Genomic DNA, 23883 nt, shown 5'->3' with positions numbered 1-23883 from the left:
ATTTTTGTTTTTAAATTTTAATTTTAATTGAGATAATTGTAAGTTCCATTAAGTTGTAAGAAATACCAAAAAAAAAAAAAAAAAAAAACCACCTACACTGTATCTGGTTTTCCCCAACAGTACTATTTTGCATACATACAGTGCAATATTATCACCAGGTCATTGACATTGATGTACTCTGCTGATCTTATTCAGCTTCCCTCTAGTCTCACTTGTGTCTGTATGTATTCTGTTCACTTTTATCACACGTTTAGGTTTGTGTATCCACCACCATAGTCAAGATACTGAACAATTTCATCACCACAAGGATCCTTCTTCTTGCCCTTAAGAAAGTTAGTTTTTTTAGAGAGGGAGTGGTGAGGGGCAAAGAAAGAGGGAGAGAGAGAATCTCAGACTCTCCACTGAGCACGGAGCCCATCATAGGGCTCAGTCTCACAACCCTGAGATCGTGACTTGAGCCGAAACCAAGAGTCAGAAGCTCAACTGACTGAGCCACCTAGGTGCCCCCCCTCTTGCCTTTTTAAAACCGCACTTACCTCCTTTTTACCCCCCGCCCCCCGACTCCAACTCCTATCCCTACTCCAGTCCTTAAGCCCTGGCAACCAATAAACTGTTCTCCATTTCAAAAATGTTGTATAAATGAAATCCCATAAGCATGTACCTTTTGGGGTTGGCTTTTTTCACTCAGCCTGATTCCCTGAAGATTCATCCAAGATGTGGATGTCAGTGAGTCCCATTTTTAAGTTTAGCTGAAGAATGTTTTATGGAAGTTTTGGATTCTGAACTCATTTTGTAAACATCAATTTCTGTTCAGTTAATGTATACTTTGAGTAGTCGATAAAGCATGCATTTTTAAGTGCGATTGACTTGGGACTAAGTCTCATTTCTACTTTGGAAAAGTTATTTTAACCATGTTAAGCCTTAATTCTCTTATGTGTAAAATGAGGATAATAATACCTATTTCATAGAATATTTCAAGAATAAATGAGGTAACATAATGTTCTTATCACTATGCCTATCACATAAGTGTTTCATAAATGGCAGTAGAAAAGAAAGGTAGTGTTACTACAGCAATATTATTACAGTCTATGACTTTTAGGTTAGTCTTGGAAGAAATTGCTTTAGCATTCCGCCTACTTCTCGGATTTTATGTATGTTTGGGGAAGGGAAGGAACATTCAATATATTTCTCTAGCTACTCAACAATAATGCTTAGTTCTTCAGAATAGGTATAGCTAATCCTTATATTGTTTTTTACTTAATCGGCCATGGTAAAAATAAATGATTGCTTTAATGTTATGTATCTTTTTTTATAAAGGATTTTATTTATTAGAGAGCAAATGGGATAGTGGTAGAGAGAGGGAGAAGCAGACTCCCCGCTGAGCAGGGAGCCTGACACGGGGCTCGATCCCAGGACCTTGGGATCACGACCTGAGCTGAAGGCAGAGGCTTAACTGACTGAGCCACCTAGGCACCCCTTTAATGTTATGTATCTTAACAAAGACTAGTTACCTTGAATGAATAAATTATCTTTTTATATAATAGTACAGATTTGTTAAGCTTGGAATATCTATAATTTACATATTTTAAATTTTATATATATTTCCCCCCCTAGGTCACCGGAGTCCTGGATGATTGCCTGTGTGATATTGATAGCATTGATAACTTTAACACCTTCAAAATCTTCCCCAAAATAAAAAAATTGCAAGAGCGAGACTACTTCCGTTATTACAAGGTATAGTTACAATTTTTGATTCCGTTAGTAGCAAAGATTTTTACATAGCTGTTTACAGATGTGACTTTTATGACCCTTTTGAAAACCCGTTTTGACTTCTCAGCACCCTCTGCGCTTTTTGTCAGTGGACTATATTAAGTACTGTAGTGAAACCTGATCATCTTTTTGAACACTAAGAACCTGAACCCTCTTCTTATGTTTGGGGAATTCCTCATCTTTCAGTTTTGGTTTTGAGACAGAGACTCCTTCCACAGAAGCTGGAAATGCTGCAGACTTACTCGTCAGCCTTCGTCCGCCTTCGTTGTAACTTAGGCTCCGCCCTCTAGAGCCCTCCCCAAGCTCTGTGTTGTGCTGATGGCCCTGGCCTGTGTTAGCGCTGTTCACAGTGTAAGCACCGCAGCAGCAGGCATTTCCCGGGGAGCTCACTGGAAGGGCTGCCAGACCAGGCTGAGGGTACAAGCAGAACACCTTTCGTAGTAATACTGCGGAGTAGGTTCTTAAATCGAACCATCTACTCTAGACCTTTACAAAATAAAAAACCAATGATAGTTTAAAGGTAGCACCAATAAGGCAATATTCAAAAGTGCAGTATTTTAAATTGAACAACAGTATTTTAAAGCAGCTGTTATGCTTTGCTGTGCTCTTGCTCTCAATATTCAAATGGGTTTATAATTTCTTTGATTTTCATTTTTAGTTTATTTTAAAAACTGAGCATGGTTTTCTTTTTTATCCTGATTCTATATAGCTGTCTTAGTCTTTAAATATTTCTGAGGATAAAAAATAATTAGAGCAGGAACTAATGGCCATTCTTTTTATGTCACCACGAAAATTTTGGCACAGTTTCCCATATTTTGCAACACTTTATACAGGTGTCAAATTTCTGGGAGAAATTTGTCTCAAATTTCTGGAAAAACACTTATACAGGTGTCTAATTGGTCTAATTGACCAAAAGAGGGAAAGACACTTTGGTTAACAATCCTATTTGCATAAATATATGGGGGGAGTGATTGTTTCTCAAAGGAATATCAGGGGACATTACAGAAGAAGGAAAAATGAAAGTTGGATAGGCAAAAATAACAGTGTTCTAAGAAAATGTTCTAACCAATTTGATGAAATTACTCTATATGTAATGGGGGTATCCTCATACTTGCCCAACGGAGGGTAATGCAGTGATCTAGTTAATGCATTTGTCTCCAAGTCCAGGATATTCAGGTGACATCTATTCCTTTTCTAGTTCTGCCAACCTATAAATTAAACAAAAAGGACATTTAACCGCCACCAGTGTACTCTCCATACACTAGTGGCAGAAAAGGAAAGCAAAGAGAATAGGTTCATTTTAAACATGTGCATACATACTTATGAGTGAGCAAGCAAGGATACAGAGGTAGAAGCAACAGTCTACCCCTGTCACCTGCTCAGTTGGCTGCTGTAGTTGGTATTTACAATTTCTTGTACTATCCATTCCGTTCCTTTATTCACCAAATATTTATTGAATGATTACTTTGCAGTAGGTGCTATTCTTTTTTTTTTTTTTGAGTTTTCCTTTTTTTTTTTTAAGATTTTGTTTATTTGTCAGAGAGAGAGAAAGAGAGCACAAGCAGGGGGAGTGGCAGGCAGAGGGAGAAGCAGACTTGCCGCTGAGCAAGACTAGATCCCAGGACCCTGGGATCATGACCTGAGCTGAAGGCAGATGCTTAACCAACTAAGCCACCCAGGCGTCCTGCAGTAGGCACTATTCTAAGTTCTGTGGATACAATAGTGAATAACACAAAGACTGAGTTCATGAAACTTTTATTCTGATTAGGAAGGCAAACAATAAACAATAAAATATAATTTCAGATGGTTATAAGATAAGTGCTATGGAGAAAAATAAAGTAGGAGATAGAAAGAGTAAGTTAATGGGGTGGGGAAGGTAGGTAGCTTTATTTTTATTTTAAAGCTTTTATTTTTGAAGAAGATGATCAGGAAAGGAAGGTATTCATGCTCTGCCATTTGAGTAAAGACTTACATAATGTGAAAGCCATGACAAGACATGGAAAGAGAACATTCCAGGGAAGGGGAGTAGAACCTCAGGTATAAAGGTCTTGAATGCAGGCATAAAGGTTTAGAGTGTTTGAGGAATAAGAAGACTGGTATAGCTGGAGCAAAGTGAGTGAGATATGGAGAGTTGGAAAGGTAGGTAGGAGCCAGATTAAAAAAAAAAATTATTATGGGCCTTGTTCAGCACATAAGGATGTTGAATTTTAGTGTAAGTTGATAAGCTTTTGGTGGGATTTGTACAAAATAGACTGTCAGGGTGTGAGACAGGAAATAGAGAAACCATGTAGGAGGTTTTTGCGTGAGACCAGATGGAAGGGGATAGGGGTTTGGAATAGGGCAGTAGAGTTGGAAGAAGTAAAAAGTGAGCAAATGATCATCGTATATAAGAGGTAACACCAACAAACTTGTCTGATGGAGTGAATGTAAGCTGTGAGAATAGAAGTGAAATCAAAGATGATGTGGTGTTTTGAGCATATTACAAAAAAAATGTATCCTGACCAAGTTAATCTTATTCTAAGAATGCAAGGACAAGGCTTTTAGGTCTTCAACACAATTCAACACGCGTTCCTAATTTTTAAAAAATTTAATAGGAATGATGGATCCGTCCTTAACGTGATAATTTTAATCCTAACATTAGCATGCCACCATCTTACTTTTTGGGAAATAGTAGAGGAATTCTCACTTAGGTGAGGGACCAAGACAAGGGTACCCACTCTCTTCTTTACTGCTGGAGGTATTAGTATACCAAACGAGAAAAAAGCAACTAGAGACACAAACATTTTTGAAGAATAAGTAAAACTATCTCCATTTATGGATGACAAAAGTATACTAGAAAACTCAAATAATGAACAAAAATGATTAAAAAATACATTAAGATCGCGAGCTATAAACTTAATATACAAAAATCCATATCTTCATAAATATAAACAATGAGAAGATACGACAGAAACTAAATCCCCATTTATATTAAGCAGTGAAAGAAGATGAAGTATATAGGAGTAAATGAATCAATAAATCTGCACAACCTAGAGGAGGAAAGCTTCAAAACACTACTGAGAGGCACAAAGTAGGCTTCAAGAAATGGACTAATGTCTTTGTAGCATAAAGATGTTAATTCTCTCCACGTTAACGTATAAATTTAATGTGATCCTCATAAAAGTGCCAATAGTTTTCTACTGGAGCTGGACAAGTTGTTACAGCTTAAGTTCTCTGGGAAGCAGATTCTGAGACCATGGTTAGTGGGCAAGAGGTTAATTAGGCACCGCTCATGGCACTGACAGCTCGGGGAGTGAAAAGAGCAGAGGGAGAGGTAAAGCTGTGAGTCAGCCTCTGTGGAAACATCAGGTGACCCTCTGGGAGTCCTTCAGATGGGATGGCGCTCCAGAGGTGTCCCCACTTGCAGGAGAGGTCTGTTCCTTTGCAGCCCTACATCAGTCATCTGATGAAGGCACCATTGGAGGGGGTGGTGTGACCTTGGGCAAAGTGGCTGTCTTCAGCTGAGGTTGGCTGCCTCATTTCCAGAACTTCAGAAGCTAACGTTTCCGGAAGCTGGGGTAATAAACCCTTATTCCTGAAGGGTGATGTGAGCAGCACGTTAACAGTGTCCACTACAGTGTACTCCTTGCACTGTGTCGTAGTTTTCTACCAATGCATTACAAATTAGCCTAAAATGTAGCAACTTAAAACAGCACACTGAGAAGGTGGCATTTGGGGAAGATCTAAAGGGAGTAAGAAAGCAAGTCATGTTGGTATCTGGTGCAAGCGATACTTCAGGCAGAGGGAACGGCAGGAGCAAAGGCCCTGAGACCGCAGTGTGTCTCATGTATTTGAGGAACAACATGGAGGCCAGTGAAGAAGGGGCAGAGAGCAGAGGAGCCAGACCATGGAAGGCATTCTTGGCCATTACGGGGACTTGGATTTTGAACTGACCCAATTTTCAGAGGTACTGTATGTGGGGTGAGAAAGCAAGGAGTCAAGGATGATACCAGGGTTTTGGCCTGAGGATCTAGAATAATGGAGTTGCTGTTCACTGAGATGGCAATAAGAATGTCCTGTGGAGGGGCACCTGGGTCGCTCAGTCGTTAAGCATCTGCCTTCGGCTCAGGTCATGATCCCAGGGTTCCTTGCTCAGCGGGAAGCCTGCTTCTCCCTCTCCCACTCCCCTTGCTTGTGTTCCCTCTCTTGCTGTGTCTCTTTCTCTGTCAAATAAATAAATAAAATCTTAAAAAAAAAAAAAAAAAAAAAGAATGTCCTGTGGAGATATCAGCGAGGCATTGGACATACAAGCCAGGAGCTCAAGGAACCTGCAGTTCCCAAACAAACATCCCATTGCCTGGAAATCTTCTCTAGGAAACTTCTAGCCGTACCCATTTTACATGTTACCCAAAGGAGGCATTCCCTGACAACTCCATAGTCAGAGTTGGTCGCTCTCTCTCCTGTTGCCAGTCTCTGTATTGTTGCCTCTTTCTCAGTAATATAGGTGTTATTTACTTCATTTTATTCTATTTGTTGAGATGTCTATTTTTTTTTTTTTTTTTTAGAGCAAGTGTTCGTGTGCATGTGTCAGAGAGGGAGGGGCAGAGAGAGAGAGTGAGAGAGAGAATCCCAAGTAGCTTCCATACCCAGTGCAGAGCCCAAAGTGGGGCTCAGTCTCACGGTCCTGAGATCATGACCTGCGCCAAAATCAAGAGTCAGACACTTAACCGACTGAACCACTCAGGTGTCCCTATTGAGATGCCTATTATGTGTCCGAGGCACTGGGGATAAAATAATGAATAAGGCAACATCTCAATCCTGACAGTGGGGGATGCAAACAATAAACAAGTCAGGAATATTCAGGCAGTGGCAAGTGCTATAAAAAGCATATAAAACAGGGTGTGGGGTGCCTATTGGGTGCTACTTTGGCGAGTCTGGTCAGGGAAGGTCCTGGATCAGGTGAAGGGAGTGGCTCATAAGATGTGCGACAGTACGGTCAAAGAGAAGGCTGCTGTAAAGGCCTCGAGACAGAAGAGAGAGCTCGGTGCCTGCTGTGTGGACGACAGATGGTAGTAGAAGCAGGGCACCTGGAGGGGTCTAGGCGAGAAGGGAAGCGGTGGCGGTGGAGGTGGTGGGAAGACGTGGATAACGAATTGCTTGCAGGAGATAGAAAAGGAGTTTGGGCTTCCGCTAAGTTCAATGTAAGACAATCCAGAGTTTTTAACTATGGTTAAAATGTCCTGATGGTGAAAATGGTCTGCCCCTGTCCTACGTTTACCCTCATCCCCCCGCTAAAAGGCGGCTAAACTGGTTTGTTTGTTTTTTTTTTTTCTCAGTTCTCACAGCTGTTCAAGCTGTATCACTTTATCCAAACCCATGTTTTTCCTAACATTCATCTGTCCTAAAATATTACCTCCTCAGAGGCCACCATCCACCAGCCCCCCCATTATTTTCCATCACAAACTCTGGATGTTCCTTTGTAGCACTTACCACGATTTGTAGTTGAACAAACATACAAACGTGTGATTTCTATTCCCTCCTGTAGGCTGTAAGTTCCAGGGGGGGAAAGTGCTTTTTTACATCTCTTTTTGTCCTAGACCCTACACAATGCCAGACAGATAGTGGGTGCTCAGTACACATTGAAGTGGGTGGATGCTCGAGAGAACTCTAATGAGTAAGGTAACAGTAAGGTGCTGACAGACATTAAAGTAGAATGCTTTCCAGGGTCTGCAGATGAGCAGTGTACTTGGACTTTATTCCTTTTTTGGAGTGTCAGAGGACTAATAACTTATTTTTTTTTAATTAATATTACATCTGGATGTCAGAAAAACTGCAGTTGTTTAAAATTCTGAACTCTATAGATGCCACAGGATAGGAAGCTTTTTTTTTTTTTTATAAAGATTTTATTTATTTATTTGAGAGAAAGAGCACAAGAGGGGGGAGCGGGAGAGGGAGAAGCAGACTCCCTGCCGAGCAGGGAGCCCGATGCGGGACTCGATCCCGGGACTCCAGGATCATGACCTGAGCCGAAGGCAGTCGCCCAACCAACTGAGCCACCCAGGCACCCAGGAAGCTTTTTCTTCTTCCTACCACCACGTCACTGGTGCCCCACACAGGGACACCTAGAGAGCATTGCAGAACCGTGCCACACACGTACTAATGTTAACCAATCTTTCTCTCAAGGTCAATCTGAAGAGACCATGTCCTTTCTGGGCAGAAGATGGCCATTGTTCAATAAAAGACTGCCATGTGGAGCCCTGTCCAGAGGTAAAATAAATTTAAAAAAATAGTAATAGGGAAAACATTGTTTCCTCTTGGGCTCTTAGATAAGTGTAAATTTGTATTTTAGGCCACTGTTGATGGATTTAGACTTGTCCTCAAATTCATATGCTGTCAGCTCTCTTTTTAAACAGATTACTGAAGATTTATTTTATACTCATCACCAAAATGGGTTTGAAGACACTCTTGTATCCAGTAGTATTGATTGGTTGTGGAAGTATAGTATGATTCTAAGACAAATGGAAAATTGGGGGCCTGTTCTAGGACTGGATCTACAATTGGCTAACTCTTATTTCATGCTTTATTGAATATGCATCTTGTTTCATAAGAAAAGTGATGCTACTGGGCCTTAAATTTTACATTTAGAGTGGGAATTAGAAGTGGGAAAAGTAGAGGAATTTCACTTGGTCTTGTTACATTAAAAAAAAAAAGCTATACTTACATTTTAGACTTTGTTTTTTGACATCTAGCATAATTAATTCTTCTTAAACAGTAATTCATTATAAGCTCTGTTTTCATTTCACTTTTTGCTTTTCTTACCTAATCAGTTAATCTAGTTATTCTTAAAAATGGGAAAAAACCATCTTAACCAATGCCCTTTCTAAAGGGACAATTAAAAAAATTCTCTTCATTTTCCTTTAAGAATAAAGTGGTTTTTTTTAACTTTTTAGTTTGAAATAATTTCAGACCTACAGAAAAATTGGGAGAATAATACCAACAGTCCTCACTTATTTTTGTTCAGATTCCCTAAATGTTTATCATGTTTGCTTTATTATTCTCTGTATATATACATGTTAATATTTTCTGAATTATTTGGGTATAAGTTACTAACATGGCGATACTTTACCCCTAATTACTTGAGTGTGTTTCCTTAAAAACAAGATTATTCTCTTATCTAACCACAACGTAATTAACAAAATCAGGAAATTAACATTAATTATAATACTAATGTCTGACTTATAGACTTTAGTCATACATTGCTAAATGACTTAATAACGTGCTAGATAGCTAAAAAAAAAAGTGTTAAAATATAGTGTTATATTCATTTCATGGGTACAAAATAGTGATTCAGTAGTTCCATATATTACTCAGTGCTCATCAAGATAAGTGTACTCTTAATCCACTTTGCCCCCTCCCACCTCCCTTCTGGTAACCATCTGTTTGTTCTGTATAGTTAAGAGTTTGTTCTTTGGTTTGTCTCTCTCTTTTTTGTTCTTTTGTTTGTTTTGCTCCTTAAATTCCACATATGAGTGAAATCGTATGGTAATTATCTTTCTCTGACTGGCTTATTTCCCTAAGCATTATACTCTCTAGATCCATCCATGTTTTTGCAAATGGCAGGACTTCATTCTTTTTTTATGGCTGAATAACATTACATTGTATGTGTATATACCACATCTTCTGTATCCATTCATCTATTGATGGATGCTTGGGCTGCTTCGTGGTTTCTCTATTGTAAATAATGACGCTATAAACATAGGGGTGCCTATATCCCTTCGAATTAGTGTTTTTGTATTCTTTGGGTAAGTACTTAGTAGTGCAATTGCTGCATCATAGGGTAGTTCTATTTTTAATTTTTCAAGGAATCTGCATGCTGTCTTCCACAGTGGCTGCACCAGTTTGCGTTCCCACCAACAGTGCACGAGTGTTCTTTTTTCTCCACATCCTCGCCAACACTTGTTTCTTGAGTTTTTGTGTTTAGTCATTCTAACAGATGTGAGGTGATAGCTCATTGTGTCTTTGATTTGCATTTCCCTGATGATGAGTGATGTTGAGCATCTTTTCATGTGTCTGTTGGCCATCTGGATGTCTTTGGAGAAATGTCTGTTCATGTCTTCTGCCCATTTTTTAATTGGGTTATTTGGGATATTTTGGTGTTGAGTTGTATCAGTTCTTTATATAATTTGGATAGTAACCCTTAATTGGATATGTCATTTGCAAATATCTTCTCCCAGTTAGTAGGTTGTCTTTTAGTTTTATTGGTTGTTTCCTTTGCTGTGCAGAAGCTTTTTATTTTAGTGTAATCTCACTAGTTTATTTTTGCTGTTGTTTTACTTGCCTCAGGAGACTTACCTAGAAAGATATTGCTATGGTCAGTGTCAGAGAAATTACTGCCTGTGCTCTCTTCTAGGAATTTTATGGTGTTAGGTCTCACATTTAGGTCCCTAATCCATTTTGAATTTTTGTGTACAGTGCAAGAAGTCCAGTTTCATTCTTTTGCATGTAGCCATGCAGTTACCCTTTGTTGAGGAGACTGTCTTTTTCCCATTAAATATTCTTGCCTTCTTTGTCCAAGATTAATTGACAGTAGCATCGTGGGTTTATTTCTGTGCTCTGTATTCTGTTCTGTTGATCTATGTGTCTGTTTTTGTGCCAGTACCATACCGTTTTGATTACTACAGATTTGTAATATAATTTGAAATCTGGAATCGTGTTCCCTCCAGTTTTGATTTTCTTTTTCAAGATTGCTTTGGCTATTTGGGGTCTTTTGTGGTTCTATACAAATTTTAGGATGTGTTTTTTCTAGTTCTATGAAAACTTAATATTTTGATAGGGATTGCATTAAATGTGTAACTTGCTTTGGGTAGTATAGACATTTTAACAATATTTGTTCTCGTAATCCATGAGCATGGAATGTCTTTCCATTTCTTTGTGTCATCTTCAGCTTCTTTCATCAGTGTTTTATAGTTTTCACAATCAGGTCTTTCACCTCTTTGCTAAGTTTATTTGTAGCTGTTTTATTATTTTTGGTGCAGTTGTAAGTGGGATTGTTTTCTTAATTTCTCTTTCCCCTGCTTCCTTATTAGTGTATAGACATGTAACAGATTTTTGTACATTGATTTTATGTCCTGAGCTTTACTGAATTCATTTTTCAGGTCTAGTAGTTTTTTGGTGGAGTCTTTAGGGTTTTCTACATAGAATATCATGTCATCTGCAAATAGTGAAAGTTTGACTTCTTCCTTACCCATCTGGTTGCCTTTTACTCCTTTTTGTTGTCCGATTGCTGTGGCTAGGACATCTAGTACTATGTTGAATAAAAATGGTGAGAATAGATAGATATCCTTGTCCTTTTCCTGACCCTAGGGGAAAAGCTCTCAGTTTTTCCCCATTGAGTATAATATTAGCTATGGCCTTTATTATAGTTGAGGTAAGTTTCCTGTAAACCTATGTTGAGGGTTATTAATCATGCATGGATGCTGTATTTTATCAAATGCTTTTTCTGCATCTGTTGAAATGATCCTAAGGTTCTTTTCCTTTCTCTTACTGATATGATGTATCACACTGATTGATTTGCAAATACTGAACCACCTTTGCAACCGGGAATAAAGCCCACTTGATCATGGTGAATGATTTTTTTTAATGGATTGTTGGACTTGGTTTGCTAGTATTTTGTAGAGGATTTTTGCATCTATGTTCATCAAAGGTATTGGCCTGTACTTGTGTTTTTTTAATTAAAAAAAATCTTATTTTTTTTGGTAGTTCTGTTTATTAGTGGTGTCTTTATCTGGTTTCAGTATCAGGATAATGCTGGCCACCGAGAATGAATTTGGAAATTTTCCTTTCTCTTCTATTTTTTTTTTTTTTAATAGTTTGAGAAGAATAGGTATTAACTCTTTTTGGAATGTTTGGTAGAATTTGCCTATGAAGCTGTCTGGTCCTGGAGTTCTGTTTGTTGGGAATTTTTTTTATTACTGATTCAATTTCATTGCTGGTTATCAGTCTGTTCAAATTTTCTTTCTTCCTGTTGCTCTTTTGGTATATTCTTTGTATCTAGGAATTTGTCCATTTCTTCTAGGTTGTCCAGTTTTTTGGTATATAATTTTTCATAATATTCTCCTACAGTTGCTTGTATTTTTGTGGTGTCTGTTGTTCTCTTTCATTTGCAATTTTGTTTGGGTCCTCTCTCTTTCTCTCTCTCTCCCTTTTTTTAAATGAGCCTGGCTAGAGGTTTATCATTTTGTTGATCTTTTCTAGGAACTAGCTCCTGATTTCATAGATCTCTTCTATTTTGTTTTTAAAATTTTTCTGTATCATTTATTTGTGCTCTAATCTTTATTATTTCCTTCCTGCTGCTGGTTTTGGGTTTTGCTATTCTTTTTGCATCTCCTTTATGTGTAAATTTAGGTTGTTTGAGATTTTTTCCTGCTTCTTGAGGTAGGCCTGTATTGCTCTAAACTTCCCTCTTAGAACTACTTTTGCTGCATCCTCAAGATTTTGGACCATTGTGTTTTCATTTTTATTTGTTTCCATGTAATTTTTTACTTCTTCTTTGATGTCTTGGATGACTCATTCAGTGTTTAGTAGCATGTTATTTAACCTCTGTGAATTTGTGCTCTTTCCAGATTTTTTCTTGTGGTTGACTTCTAGTTTCATAGTGTTGTGGTCATAAAAGATGCATGGTATGACTTCAATCTTCTTCACTTTGTTGAGGCTTCTTTTCTGGGCTAATATGTGATCTGTTCTGGAGAATGTTCTGTGTGCCCTTGCAAAGAATATGTATCTGCTGTTTTAGGATGGAATGTTCTGAAAGTATCTTTTAAATCCATCTGGTCTGGTGTGTCATTCAAAGCCATTGTTTCTTTCTTCCTTTTTTTTTTTTTTTTTTTTAAGATTTTATTTATTCATTTGACAGAGACACAGCGAGAGAGGGAACACAAGCAGGGGGGAGTGGGAGAGGGATAAGCAGGCTTCCCACTGAGCAGGGAGCCCGATGTGGGGCTCGATCCTAGGGCCCTGGGATCATGACCTGAGCTGAAGGCAGATTGTATTTTTGCCTCGCTTAACGACTGAGCCACCCAGGCACCCCTAAAGCCATTGTTTCCCTGTTGATTTTCTGTTTGGACAATCTGTCCATTGACGTAAGAGGGGTGTTACAGTCCCCTATTGTTATTGTATTCCTATTGATTAGTTTTTTTATGTTTGTTAACTGTTTTGTGTATTTGGGTGCTCCCGTGTTGTGTGCATAAATATTTATAATTGTTATTATCTTGTTGAATTCTCCCCTTCATTATTGTATAGTGTTCTTCTTTGTCTCTTGTTACAGTCTTTGTTTTAAAGTCTATTTTGTTTGATATAAGTATTGCTACTCTGGCTTTCTTTTGACAGCCATTTGCATGACAAATCTTTCTTCATCCTCTTACTTTCAATCTGCAGTTGTTTTTAGGTTCGAAATGAGTCTCTTTTAGGCAGCATTATAGATGGATCTTGTTTTTTATCCACTCTATGTGATCCAGAGATATCCACCCTATGTCTTTGGATTAGAGCATCTAGTCCATTTACATTCAAAGTAGTTACTGATAGATACAAATTTATTACCAAGTTGTTACTTGCTTTGTGAATGTTTTGTAGTTTTTCTCTGATCCTTCTCTCGCTCTTTTTCATGGTGTTTTGGCTTTCTTTAGTGATATACTTGGATTCCTTTTTCTTTGTTCTTTTCATAACTATTGCTGGTTTTGATTTGTGGTTACCATTAGGTTTGTATGTAACATCTTCTGCATATAGCAGTCTATGTTAAGTTGATGGTTGCTTAAGTTTGAACCCATTCTTTATTCCTTTCTGCCCAACAGTTTAGGTATATGGTATCATATTTTGTATTCTTTGTGAATCTCTTGACTGATATTTACAGATATACTTATTTTTACTGCTTTTATGTTTCCTACTTTTCATACTCTTACTTCCGGTTTTTTCTTTCCAAAGAGTCCCCTTTAACATTTGTTGTATGACTGGTGGTAGTAGTCATAAACTCCTTTAGTTTTTGTCTGGGAAACTCTTTATCTTTCCTTCTATTCTGAATGACAGCCTTGCTGGATAGAGTATTCTTGGCTGCAGATTTTTCTTTTTAGCACTTTCTTTTCAGCACTTTCTTTTCAGCCACTCTCTTCTGGCCTACAAAGCTTCTGCTAAAAAAAAAAATCAGCCGATAGATTTATGCGGTTTCCCCTTGTATGTAACGGTTTTCTTTTCTCTTGCTGCTTTAAAAATTTTTTCTTAATCACTACTTTTTGCCATTTTAATTACTATGTGTCTTGGTATGGATCACCTTGGGTTGATTTTTGTCGGGGGATCTCTGTGCCTCCTGGATCTCAATATCCGTTTCCTTCCCCAGATTCAGGAAGTTTTTAGCTATTATTTTTTCAAATAAAATTTCTCTTTTCTTTTTCTTCTTCTTCTAGGATCCCTATAATTTGAATGTCATTACACTTAATGGAGTCACTGAGTTCCCTAAGTCTGTTCTCATTTTGTATAATTTTTTTTCTCTCACATGCTCAGCTTGATTACTTTCCATTACTCTGTCTTCCAGGTTGTTAATTCATTTGCATTTCCTCTAGCCTACTATTTATTCCATTTAATGTATTTTTATTTTCATTATTGTGTTCTTCATCTCTGATGTGTTCTTTTTTATTTCTGTGTTAAGGGTCTCACTGATGTCCTCCACTCTTTTCTCAAGTCCAGTGAGTATGTTTATGATCATTACTTTAAATTTTCTATCAGTCATACTACTTATATCCATTTCACTTTGGTCTCTTGCTGTAATTTTTTTTTAATTAACATATAATGTATTATTTGTTTCAGGGGTACAGGTCTGTGATTCATCAGTCTTATGCAATTCATAGCGCTCACCATAGCACATACCCTCCCCGATGTCCCTCACCCAGCCACCCCATCCTTCCCACCTCCCTCCACCCCAGCAATCCTCAGTTACTTTCCGAGATTAAGAGTCTCTTATGGTTTATCTCCCTCTCTGGTTTCATCTTGTTTCATTTTTCCCTCCCTTCCCCTATGATCCTTTGTCTTGTTTCTCAAATTCCTCATATCAGTGAGATCATATGATACTTGTCTTTCTCTGATTGACTTATTTTGCTTACCATAATACCCTCTAGTTCCATCCATGTAGTTGCAAATGGCAAGATTTCTTTTTTTTATGGCTGCGTAATCCATTGTATGTATATATACCACATCATCTTTATCCATTCATCTGTTGATGGACATCTAGGCTCTTTCCATAGTTTGGCAATGTCCACAATAGCCAAAAACAGTGGGGTGTGTGTGCCCCTTCGGATCACTACATTTGTATCTTGGGGGTAAATACCCAGCAGTGCAACTGCTGAGCTGTAGGGTAGCTCTATTTTCAACTTTGTGAGGAACCTCTGTACTGTTTTCCAGAGTGGCTGCACCAGCTTTCTTGCTGTGGTTTTGTCCTGTTCTTTCATTTGGGACATACTCCTCATCTCATTTTGTCTAATTCTCTATATCTGTTTCTGTGTGTTAGCAAAGTCAGCTATGCGTCCTCTTTTTTTTTTTTAAGATTTTATTTATTTATTTGAGAGAGAGAGAATGAGAGAGAGAGAGAGAGAGCACATGAGAGGGGGGAGGTCAGAGGGAGAAGCAGACTCCCTGCCGAGCAGGGAGCCCGATGCGGGACTCGATCCAGGGACCCCAGGATCATGACCTGAGCCGAAGGCAGTTGCTTAACCAACTGAGCCACCCAGGCGCCCCATCTATGCATCCTCTTGAAGGTCATGGCCTTATGAAGAAGAGGTCCTGTAGTGCCCCACAGTGCAGTTGCCCCCTGTTCTCCAGGCCCTGGCACTTCAGGGAGTGTCTCCTATGTGTGTTGCATATGCTCTGCTATTGTGTCCTGGCCACTTTTTCCTTTAGTCTAGTTGTCTGCAGAGGCTCTCTTAGCCTGTTCTGGGCTGTGTTTGGTCCCCTGCTAGGGTGCGGCACATTTTAACAAGGTGTGCTGGTCTGTTTGTGAAACGATACCTGTTGCCTGCACTGGTGGTTGGGAGGCTGTGTGGGTGGGGGACCAGTTTGAACAGGGTGTGGCCCTGCAACGTGTGGGTCGGGAGAAGCTGCATTGGCGATGTTTACACTGGTGGTCTTCTGTGGGAGGGGATCCACAGCCAGAACTGAAGCAAATGTGTTGAAAAGGGGATCTGCCCAAGGTGGGTAGGGCGCAGTGTAAGCAATTTAGGTAGGGGGTGTTGCATAGTGCTGGTTCCTGCAGGTGCCTATGTGTTATGCTGGGTTAGGGGTAGGGGGTGAGGGAAATGGTGCCTGCCTCCTCCTTTGTTCCTGGAAGGGTCTCTCCCTGTGATCTCTGCCTCTCTGGACAGGCTCTGAGATTTGTAAGTAAATCTCCCTCCCGTATGCCCTAGGCGTTTTTCAAATTGCTGCTTCTGTGCGGTAGCTACCTGGGCTGTTTGCATGCTGTCTTTTTTAAGGGCAGGAACTCTACTTCCTAATGCCTTTCAGACTCTCCCAGAGTGGAGCTGCTGATTTTCCAGATTCCAGGCTTCAAGTCCCACTGGTTGTAGGAACTCATGAAATTTGGACCCTCTGGCGTTCAAAGTCAAAAGTTACGGGGATTGGTCTTCCCCGTGCAGGTGTGATAGTCTATTTCTCACCCTTTCTGTGCCTCCAGCACTTGACTGTGGACACCCAAGGCCTGTTTCGTTCCCCACTGCATCTCTACCCTTCCTACCCAATTCGATGTGGCCTCTTCTTTGCCTTTAGTTGTGGAGTTTGTTCTGCCAGACTCTGGGCTGTTTTCTGGATTATTTGTGCTGATGTTTCTGTTATCTAGTTGTATCCCTGGGATGAGGTGAGCTAGGGTCCTCCTACCCTGCCATCTTCCCAGCCTCAATCCCAGCTAGGTTTATTTCATGCTTGATTCTAGTTATTAGTTTTACATTTATCATTACTTCTAATAATTCTCTTTTGTGATTGTTGTGTGTTGTTCATGACCATCATCTGTGACCATCATCTGTGACCTCCAGTATTTCTGGAGGGCTTGTTATTAAGATTTGCGGAAGTCAAGTCATTGCATTTAGTAGCATCAAACCTTTAAAAAAAGCTGCTAAAGATTTTGATTTTAGCACATCATACTGTACTAGTCAGAGGACACACTGCAGCCAGAAGTCACTTTTGGTTAGTATTTATTCCACGTTTTAAATTCAGGGTGCGTGGCTGCTAGATTTGACTTGAGTTTTATAGTCTTCTCTCTTCTGCCTTCTGTTAGATGTACTAGCAAACACTGAAATAATAAAATACTGGCAGCAAGTAACATTTTAATCTATTAATCTTTTTATTGATTAGGGAAATATCTCTTATCATCATTATTATATTATTCTGACAGGAAGATATTTATTCTGAATATTTGGCTAAATTTACCTATGTTAAAATTTATCATGAAACATGAAAAGATTTTAATAGGTAATTTGCTATGCCGTAGATTCAGATGTTGGAAATCAGTCCCCTAGATTGATCAGAGGATCAACCTGTGATTTTCTGCTTTCAGATATGATTTTTTGTTTAAAATTGTGTCTGAAAAACCAGTTATAATGATTTCTAGATTTGTTTATTAAAGCCTAAAACTAATTATTGGCTTTGTAGAAAAGAAAGCTGGACCTACATGTGGATTTTCTATTAGTAAACCCTGATTACCTAGATTGGTAAACCCTAGGTGAATCCTATGGACCAAAGAACTAATTCTTTTGGTATTCATCCCAAACTGCCTTCACTTTAAATGTCAATTTAGAGCTGAAATTAAGATTGAGCATAAAATTTTTCAAAGAACTTTGAAAATTTTTAAAGCTTCTGTTTCTGTGGTAAGAAAGTTCATGGAAAAGTGATTTTTGTCAGTTTTTTTTTAACCTAAAAATTATGTAAACTATTCCATACTGCATGAGTTTAAATTGTAGCTGATTTTGACACTCTTATTTTGTATATGTCATTCAGTTTGCTAAACTATGATTTACAAGTCCGTAAATTGGTGTAATTCTTTACCGTTTATCTTAAGAGGTAGTATGAAAACAGAATTTGAATGAATGTTCATTTTTTCATCATAGACTAAAATAGGCTTTGTATTTGAGCAATGGCATTACTAATTTGTGAAGAAATCTCAAAAAAAAAAAAAAAAAGGAGGATAACTTCCTAAATTTTTCTTGTTGCTATTCTTTTAAGAGCAAAATTCCAGTCGGAATTAAAGCTGGGAGTTCTAATAAGGTGAGTCACTTTTCTTCCTTGAATATTTTTTCTTTACATTGTGAAACTTACCATTTACTGCTTGACAATGGTTGCAGAAGGGAACTGTACTGGGGCTAGTTGGGAGTGGGCACGTTTTGCCCCACAGTCCCAACTTTCTAATTCTTGCAGCAAGCAGAGAGCTTGTATGTTTTTATAGTTAAATTATATAGCTTCTTTTGAGATATTTCAATTCTGTTTTCTCTAGAACTATAGTAGTATAGTATAACTACAGTATCAGATGGCCTGTGCAACAGGTGTTTTATCATGCATGTATTTTTAGTCTTGTGTTCCAACTAATCAACCTGTCCTATTCAGGATTATATTTTATGGAGCAAACAGTTATCAAGGTATTTGGAGCATAGTACTTTTAAGTGGCATTAAAATATTGCTGTGTTAAAGATTATCCTTTTCTTCTTATAAGCATGTCATAATTTACTTAGCTGTGCATGTTTTTAGATAACCGTTTACTTCTAGTTTTTTACTGTCACGTACACATAATAAAGATCATCATACCCTCTCCTGCTTCCTCTCTCCCATTTTCTTTTTGTGTTTTCTCCCGTGTGGTCTTTTGTTTGTGTTTACTCTCCTTTATTTTTGTTTCAGATCTAAAATAAAGTGTTAGAGACATTTGACATCCCTTCTGGACTCCTTCCCAAACCCGTTCTGTTTCCTCCCTCCCCAGAGATAGCCACTTTTTTGAAATTGATGTGCGTCCTTTTGCGATACTTCTTCCTTTTAACTTCTATTGCACGTGTACCCACAAGTAATGTATAGATCTTCTAATACGAAGTTTTAAAACATTAAGATTATATTTTTTATTTTAAAAATATTTTTTCAGTTATTTTTTACTCTGCATTATGCTTTTGAAATTTTGTCTCTGTTAATATATGTAGCTTTGTTAATTTTAATAGTTGTGTAGTATTCAATTGTATGTCATTGGTTGGTTAGCTCTTCCTCTGTTGATGGACATTTCAATTGTTTTGAGTTTTTTGCTATTACAAACAGTGATGTACCAGCATTTTCATCCTTTGTCTTATTGTGTACACCTGTAAGAGTTTTCCTAAATCGATATTTAGAAGTAAGGTTGCTGTGCCACTGGTTATGCCTGTCTCATATCTCAACATGATGAGATAGTACCAAATACCTTTCTAAAGTGGTTGTACTTCGTTTGTGGTTTTGTTTTTAACTGTTGCTCAGGATATGGTTTCAGTTGTAAGACTGTTGGTTCAAGGGTTTATACATTTTTACAGCTCTAGATAAATATTGTCAAATTACTTTCCCAAGAGGGTTTTCTCAATTTACATCATCACCAACATACCAATGCTAATTGTTTTTAATGTCTTATTTAGTTGGTGGGAATTTGTGACTCATTTTGATTTGTATTTCTTACATATGTGAGAGATATTGATAATGGGATGTATCTGTGTCATCGTTGACAGATTGCCAGTGGAACTTGAAATAAAGAGAAAGGTAATAGTTATTACTAAACTTACTATGTACTTCCTTTCAGTACTCGAAAGTAGCAAACAATACCAAAGAATTAGAAGATTGTGAGCAAGCTAATAAACTGGGAGCAATTAACAGCACACTAAGGCAAGTTTTATTTTAGTAGTATAAAAAATATTCTCTTATTTAGTATATTTATATCAGAAATCTTCTGTTTTTCTTGCGATATTTTATAAAACAGTAAAGTTTCAAGTCATTCTTAAAAGGAAGAAGTTATTCCTCATCCTCAATTTCATGATTGCTTTGCTTCCTCCTCTCAGTGGATTTGTTCTTAAATTTCTAGAATGTATCATCAATAGTGACTTTATCAAAATGTAAAAGTATAGAAGATTGCCCAACTAGCAGGGCTTATGGATCCATTCTTCCAGGTTATTATAGTAAAAGGAACTTGAACCTCTAAGCCTTTTGTAAATAGTAATTCAATCTGTGTATTACATTTTGAACGGGAAAAGTTATGATTACCGTAACTATTAAGTTTCTTGTTTTTTTTTTTTCTAATGACGTTTCCTTATTTTCTCTAAGTAAAAACCTCCTTTTGAAGGCCAACATAATTTGTGAGTGGTCTCAGATCATGCATTATGAAATGACTGAACATATCTATAATTGGGTGTAGGGAATGGATTATTACTGATATTCTTTTTAACTTCACTATTTGTTTAGGTTGGCATTTGGGTACTATAATTGTTAAAGACTTAAGTTATCAGTCTTATTTATTGAAGAAAAATTTTAATATAGAAAACTAGAGAAGATAATATAATAAAATAATATAATAAATTCACTCCAAGTGAATAGATACTAACTTTTTCTACCATCTTTTTAAGAAAAGAGAAATATCAAAGATAAATTTGAAATCCCCTACATCCTAATTCCCAATCCTATTTTCTTTCCTTCTTTCTGAGCAGTAACTACTATCATGAATTTGCTGTATATCCATCTATGCTTTTGTTTTTATTATATATATAATGATGGTTATTTTATATATGATTTTATTTTTCTCTTATATAAAATAATACTGTATTTAACATTCTTCAAATTTATTTTTACACTGTACATTTTGCTTTCTAGATCTGTCCATGTTAAAACATGGAGATTTGTCTCATTCTTTCAACTGATGAATGGTTTTTATCATATGACTCTCTCCTGTTTTACTTATCTGTTCCCCTACTGATAGACATTTGAATTATTCAGATTTTTTACTTTTACAAATTACGCTACCTTGAGCACCCTTGATAATTTTTTTGGTACACTAGGAAATTTGGCATGCACGAGTAAAATTGCTGAATCTTAGGATTGCCCACGTGTACCTAGTCTTGATACTGCCTGATGACTTTCCAAAGCACTTGTGTGGCTGTGTACTGCCCCCAGTGCTGAGAACTTGTTTGGTTCTCCGCATCCTTGCCGAAAATTGATAATGTTTGCACATGAAATAGCATCTCATTTTTGTTTAATTTATATTTTGTTGACTACTAATGAGTTTGAGCATTTTTTTATCTGTTTATTGAATATTTATGTTTCTTATGAATGAATGAATGCCTGCAATATGTCAAGCACTGTTCTAGAGTATTAAGCATATAGTGGTGTACATGACAAATTCTTTTTCTCATGAAGCTTAATCCTCTTTGGAGATATGCGGTTAATAAGTAAAGTACATAAGAAGTAAGTAAAGTGATGATGAGTGCCCGGGAGAAGTAAAGCAGAGAAGAATGACAGAGGGCTCGGGAGTGGTGGGGGTAGGGGCGGGGAAGTTGCACTGTTGTAAATTGGATGGTGAGAGAAGGCCACAGCGATAATGGGCCATTTGCACAAAATGCCCATGAAGACGTAAGTCATAAGTCATAATATGCCTGCCTGGGGGAGGAGTACCTAGGCATGCATAATTGTTAGTAAAAAGAACCTGTGGCAGGAGTGTGCCTATATTTGAGGAATCACAGGAAGACCAGTGTGGCTGGAGTACAGTGGTCCAGGACAAAGTAGTAGAAGACCGAGTCAGAAGATGCTAGGGATGGGGGCAGGGGTAGGGTGGGGTGAGGATCTTGAAGACAATTAGGAATACTGCTTTTAAACTGAGTGGAATGAAAAGTCATTGGAGGATTTTGAGAGAATGCTTTGAGGGAGCCAGGTGTTATGTTGTGGAAGCCTTGCTATGTGGTTGTTGTAGTAATCCAGATAAGACAGGATGGTGGTTTAGTTTAGGGAGAGCAGTAGAAATGATGAGAAGGGGTCAGATTCTGGATAGATTTGAGGATAGAGCTGACACAATTTGCTTAAGGATTTGATGTGGGGTATGAAAAAAGATAGGAACTATAAATGACTACAAGATTTGTAACTAGAAAAATAGGAGTTGCCATTTACTGAACTGGGGATACTTGCAGGAGGAACAAGTTTGATAGAAAATTATAGTTCAACCTTGGACTTGCTACGTTTGAGCTGCCTATAAGACATCCAGTTGGAGATGTCGAGCAGGTAGTTGGATCCACAAGTCTTAATTTCAGGGGAGAGATAAAATGTGGGAGTCATGTGTGAATATATGGTATTTAAAAACCATAAACCTGAATGGGATTACCCAGGAAAGAGTATAACTAGAGAAGTCATCCAGGGATTGGGCCTTAAGTCATTGTAGGATTTTAAGGTAAAGTACCTGTTTATATTCTTTGCTGTTGTTTCTCCATGGGGGGTGCGGTGGGGTTTGGATGTGGGACAGTGTATACTTTTAAATTATTCATTTGTAGGCATTTTTCATATAATCTGATAATAATTCTTTGTTGGCTATATGGGTTGTTAGGGCTTATCTTTTAATTTTGCTTATAAATATTTTGTTGAACAGAAGTAATTTTTTCAACGTTTAAATTCAAGTATAACACAAATATAATAAAGTATACAAATCTTAAGCATAAAGGTCAGTTTAATTTTACAAAGTGAACCCAACTCTGCAGCAACCATTCAGAACAATGTACTTGCTGCCCCAAAGATTGCTATGTGTACTTTCCTGGTCATTACCACCGTCCACAGTTAACCGTGATTTTGAATTACAGTAGCAGAGATTAATTTTGCCTATTTATATAAATGAAATAATATGGAACGTATTTTTTTTTGTGTCTGGCTTATTTTATTAAACATCATGTCATGAGAGTCCTTCATGTTCTTGAACTTAGTAGCAGCATTGAATTCTTTTTTCATTGGTTTCCATAGTTAAGACTGCACCAAAATGTTTCCATCCTATCATTGATAGTTGGAGTTTACCACTTTGCAACCATTTCAAAAAAATATTGTGATGGACATTTGGTGGTGCATTTGGTATGCCTTTCTGTGTAGAATATACCTAGAAGTGGAATTAAGTACCACTGCCAAGTGGTTTTCCCAAAATGACTCCTAAAATACATTGCCACTAGTAGTGTACAAGAGTTCCTCATTCCACAACTTCTCCAACAATTGGTACTATAATTTTTAAACAGCTTTATGGACATTTAATTGAACTGCAGTATACTGTACCTGTTTAAGTATGCCATTTGGTGGTTTGACAAGTGTACACTCATGAAAATCAGCTTAATCAAGACAGTTATCCTGTTTACCACCCTGAAAAGTTTTCTCATGCCCTTTGAAAATCACTCTACCCCGTTCCTTCCTGCCCCCGCATTTCCCACTTTTAAGGCTACTACTTTAACTCAGCGCCATCTTGACAGGAAGCCCTGGGTGAAGCCCAGGAAATTGTTATGTAAGTAGCTTGGCATCCATCTTCAAACTGACTTTTAGAAAAGCTAGACTGCGTTCCTTCTAACTCATTTGTAAGCCAGACTGGGCCAGCTCTGTTAGCATTAGATTAGCCTTCCCTATCTTTTCTGCTGCCATGGCTTTCAGGCAGGGTTTAGTTTGAAACAATCAGGAAAGCATCATCACATAAGGATGCTCAAAGATAAAAGTTCCTCTAAGTTAGTCATTGTTAACAAGAAAATAGGAATTTATGTCACAATTGCTTTGTTCTTGACTATTTTCAAACAGAAGACTTAGCTAATTAAACATAACTATAGCTATCATCTTAGCTGTAACTAGAACTTAGGCATTCGTGTTTTATCGCATCCCGTATTCCAGCTGAGTCAACTATGATACAAGTATTTCCATTAACTTGTATTAAGTTAATTAAGTATTCCCATAGGAGAAAAAAAAATCCCACCATGAATTGGAAACATTTATTGATAAAGTTGGTGTAGTGCAGCCAGCCTTATATATTCTTGGCTATGATAGTAACATATTTAGGAACTACATCATTTGTACTTGGTACACAAATAACTTTTTTTACCTTATTTTTTTCCTATTGTGTGG

The 23883-nt window shown here is 37.7% G+C and overlaps 1 protein-coding gene across 3 annotated transcripts in view; it reads left to right on the top strand.

The window, feature by feature from the left end:
- The window catches only part of ERO1B (endoplasmic reticulum oxidoreductase 1 beta), a 60839-nt gene that overhangs the window by 7928 nt on the left and 29028 nt on the right, over positions 1 to 23883 (top strand). For 2 of the 3 annotated variants that reach the window (XM_035008515.1, XM_035008514.1), the window contains exons 2-5: positions 1615 to 1734; positions 7933 to 8016; positions 17998 to 18039; positions 19571 to 19653. In XM_035008515.1, coding sequence (XP_034864406.1) covers positions 1615 to 1734; positions 7933 to 8016; positions 17998 to 18039; positions 19571 to 19653 — 329 coding nt within the window. Of the gene's footprint in view, positions 1 to 1614; positions 1735 to 7932; positions 8017 to 14443; positions 14481 to 17997; positions 18040 to 19570; positions 19654 to 23883 lie in introns of all 3 variants that reach the window. The other variant, XM_035008516.1, reaches the window with a different exon arrangement.

Source organism: Mirounga leonina, unplaced genomic scaffold, assembly GCF_011800145.1.
Source record: "Mirounga leonina isolate KUSES-001 unplaced genomic scaffold, KU_Mleo_1.0 Mir_152, whole genome shotgun sequence".
NCBI classification, from domain to species: domain Eukaryota; kingdom Metazoa; phylum Chordata; class Mammalia; order Carnivora; family Phocidae; genus Mirounga; species Mirounga leonina.
The sequence above is the reverse complement of the archived record's forward strand: the minus strand, read 5'-3'. Positions and strand labels throughout refer to the sequence as shown.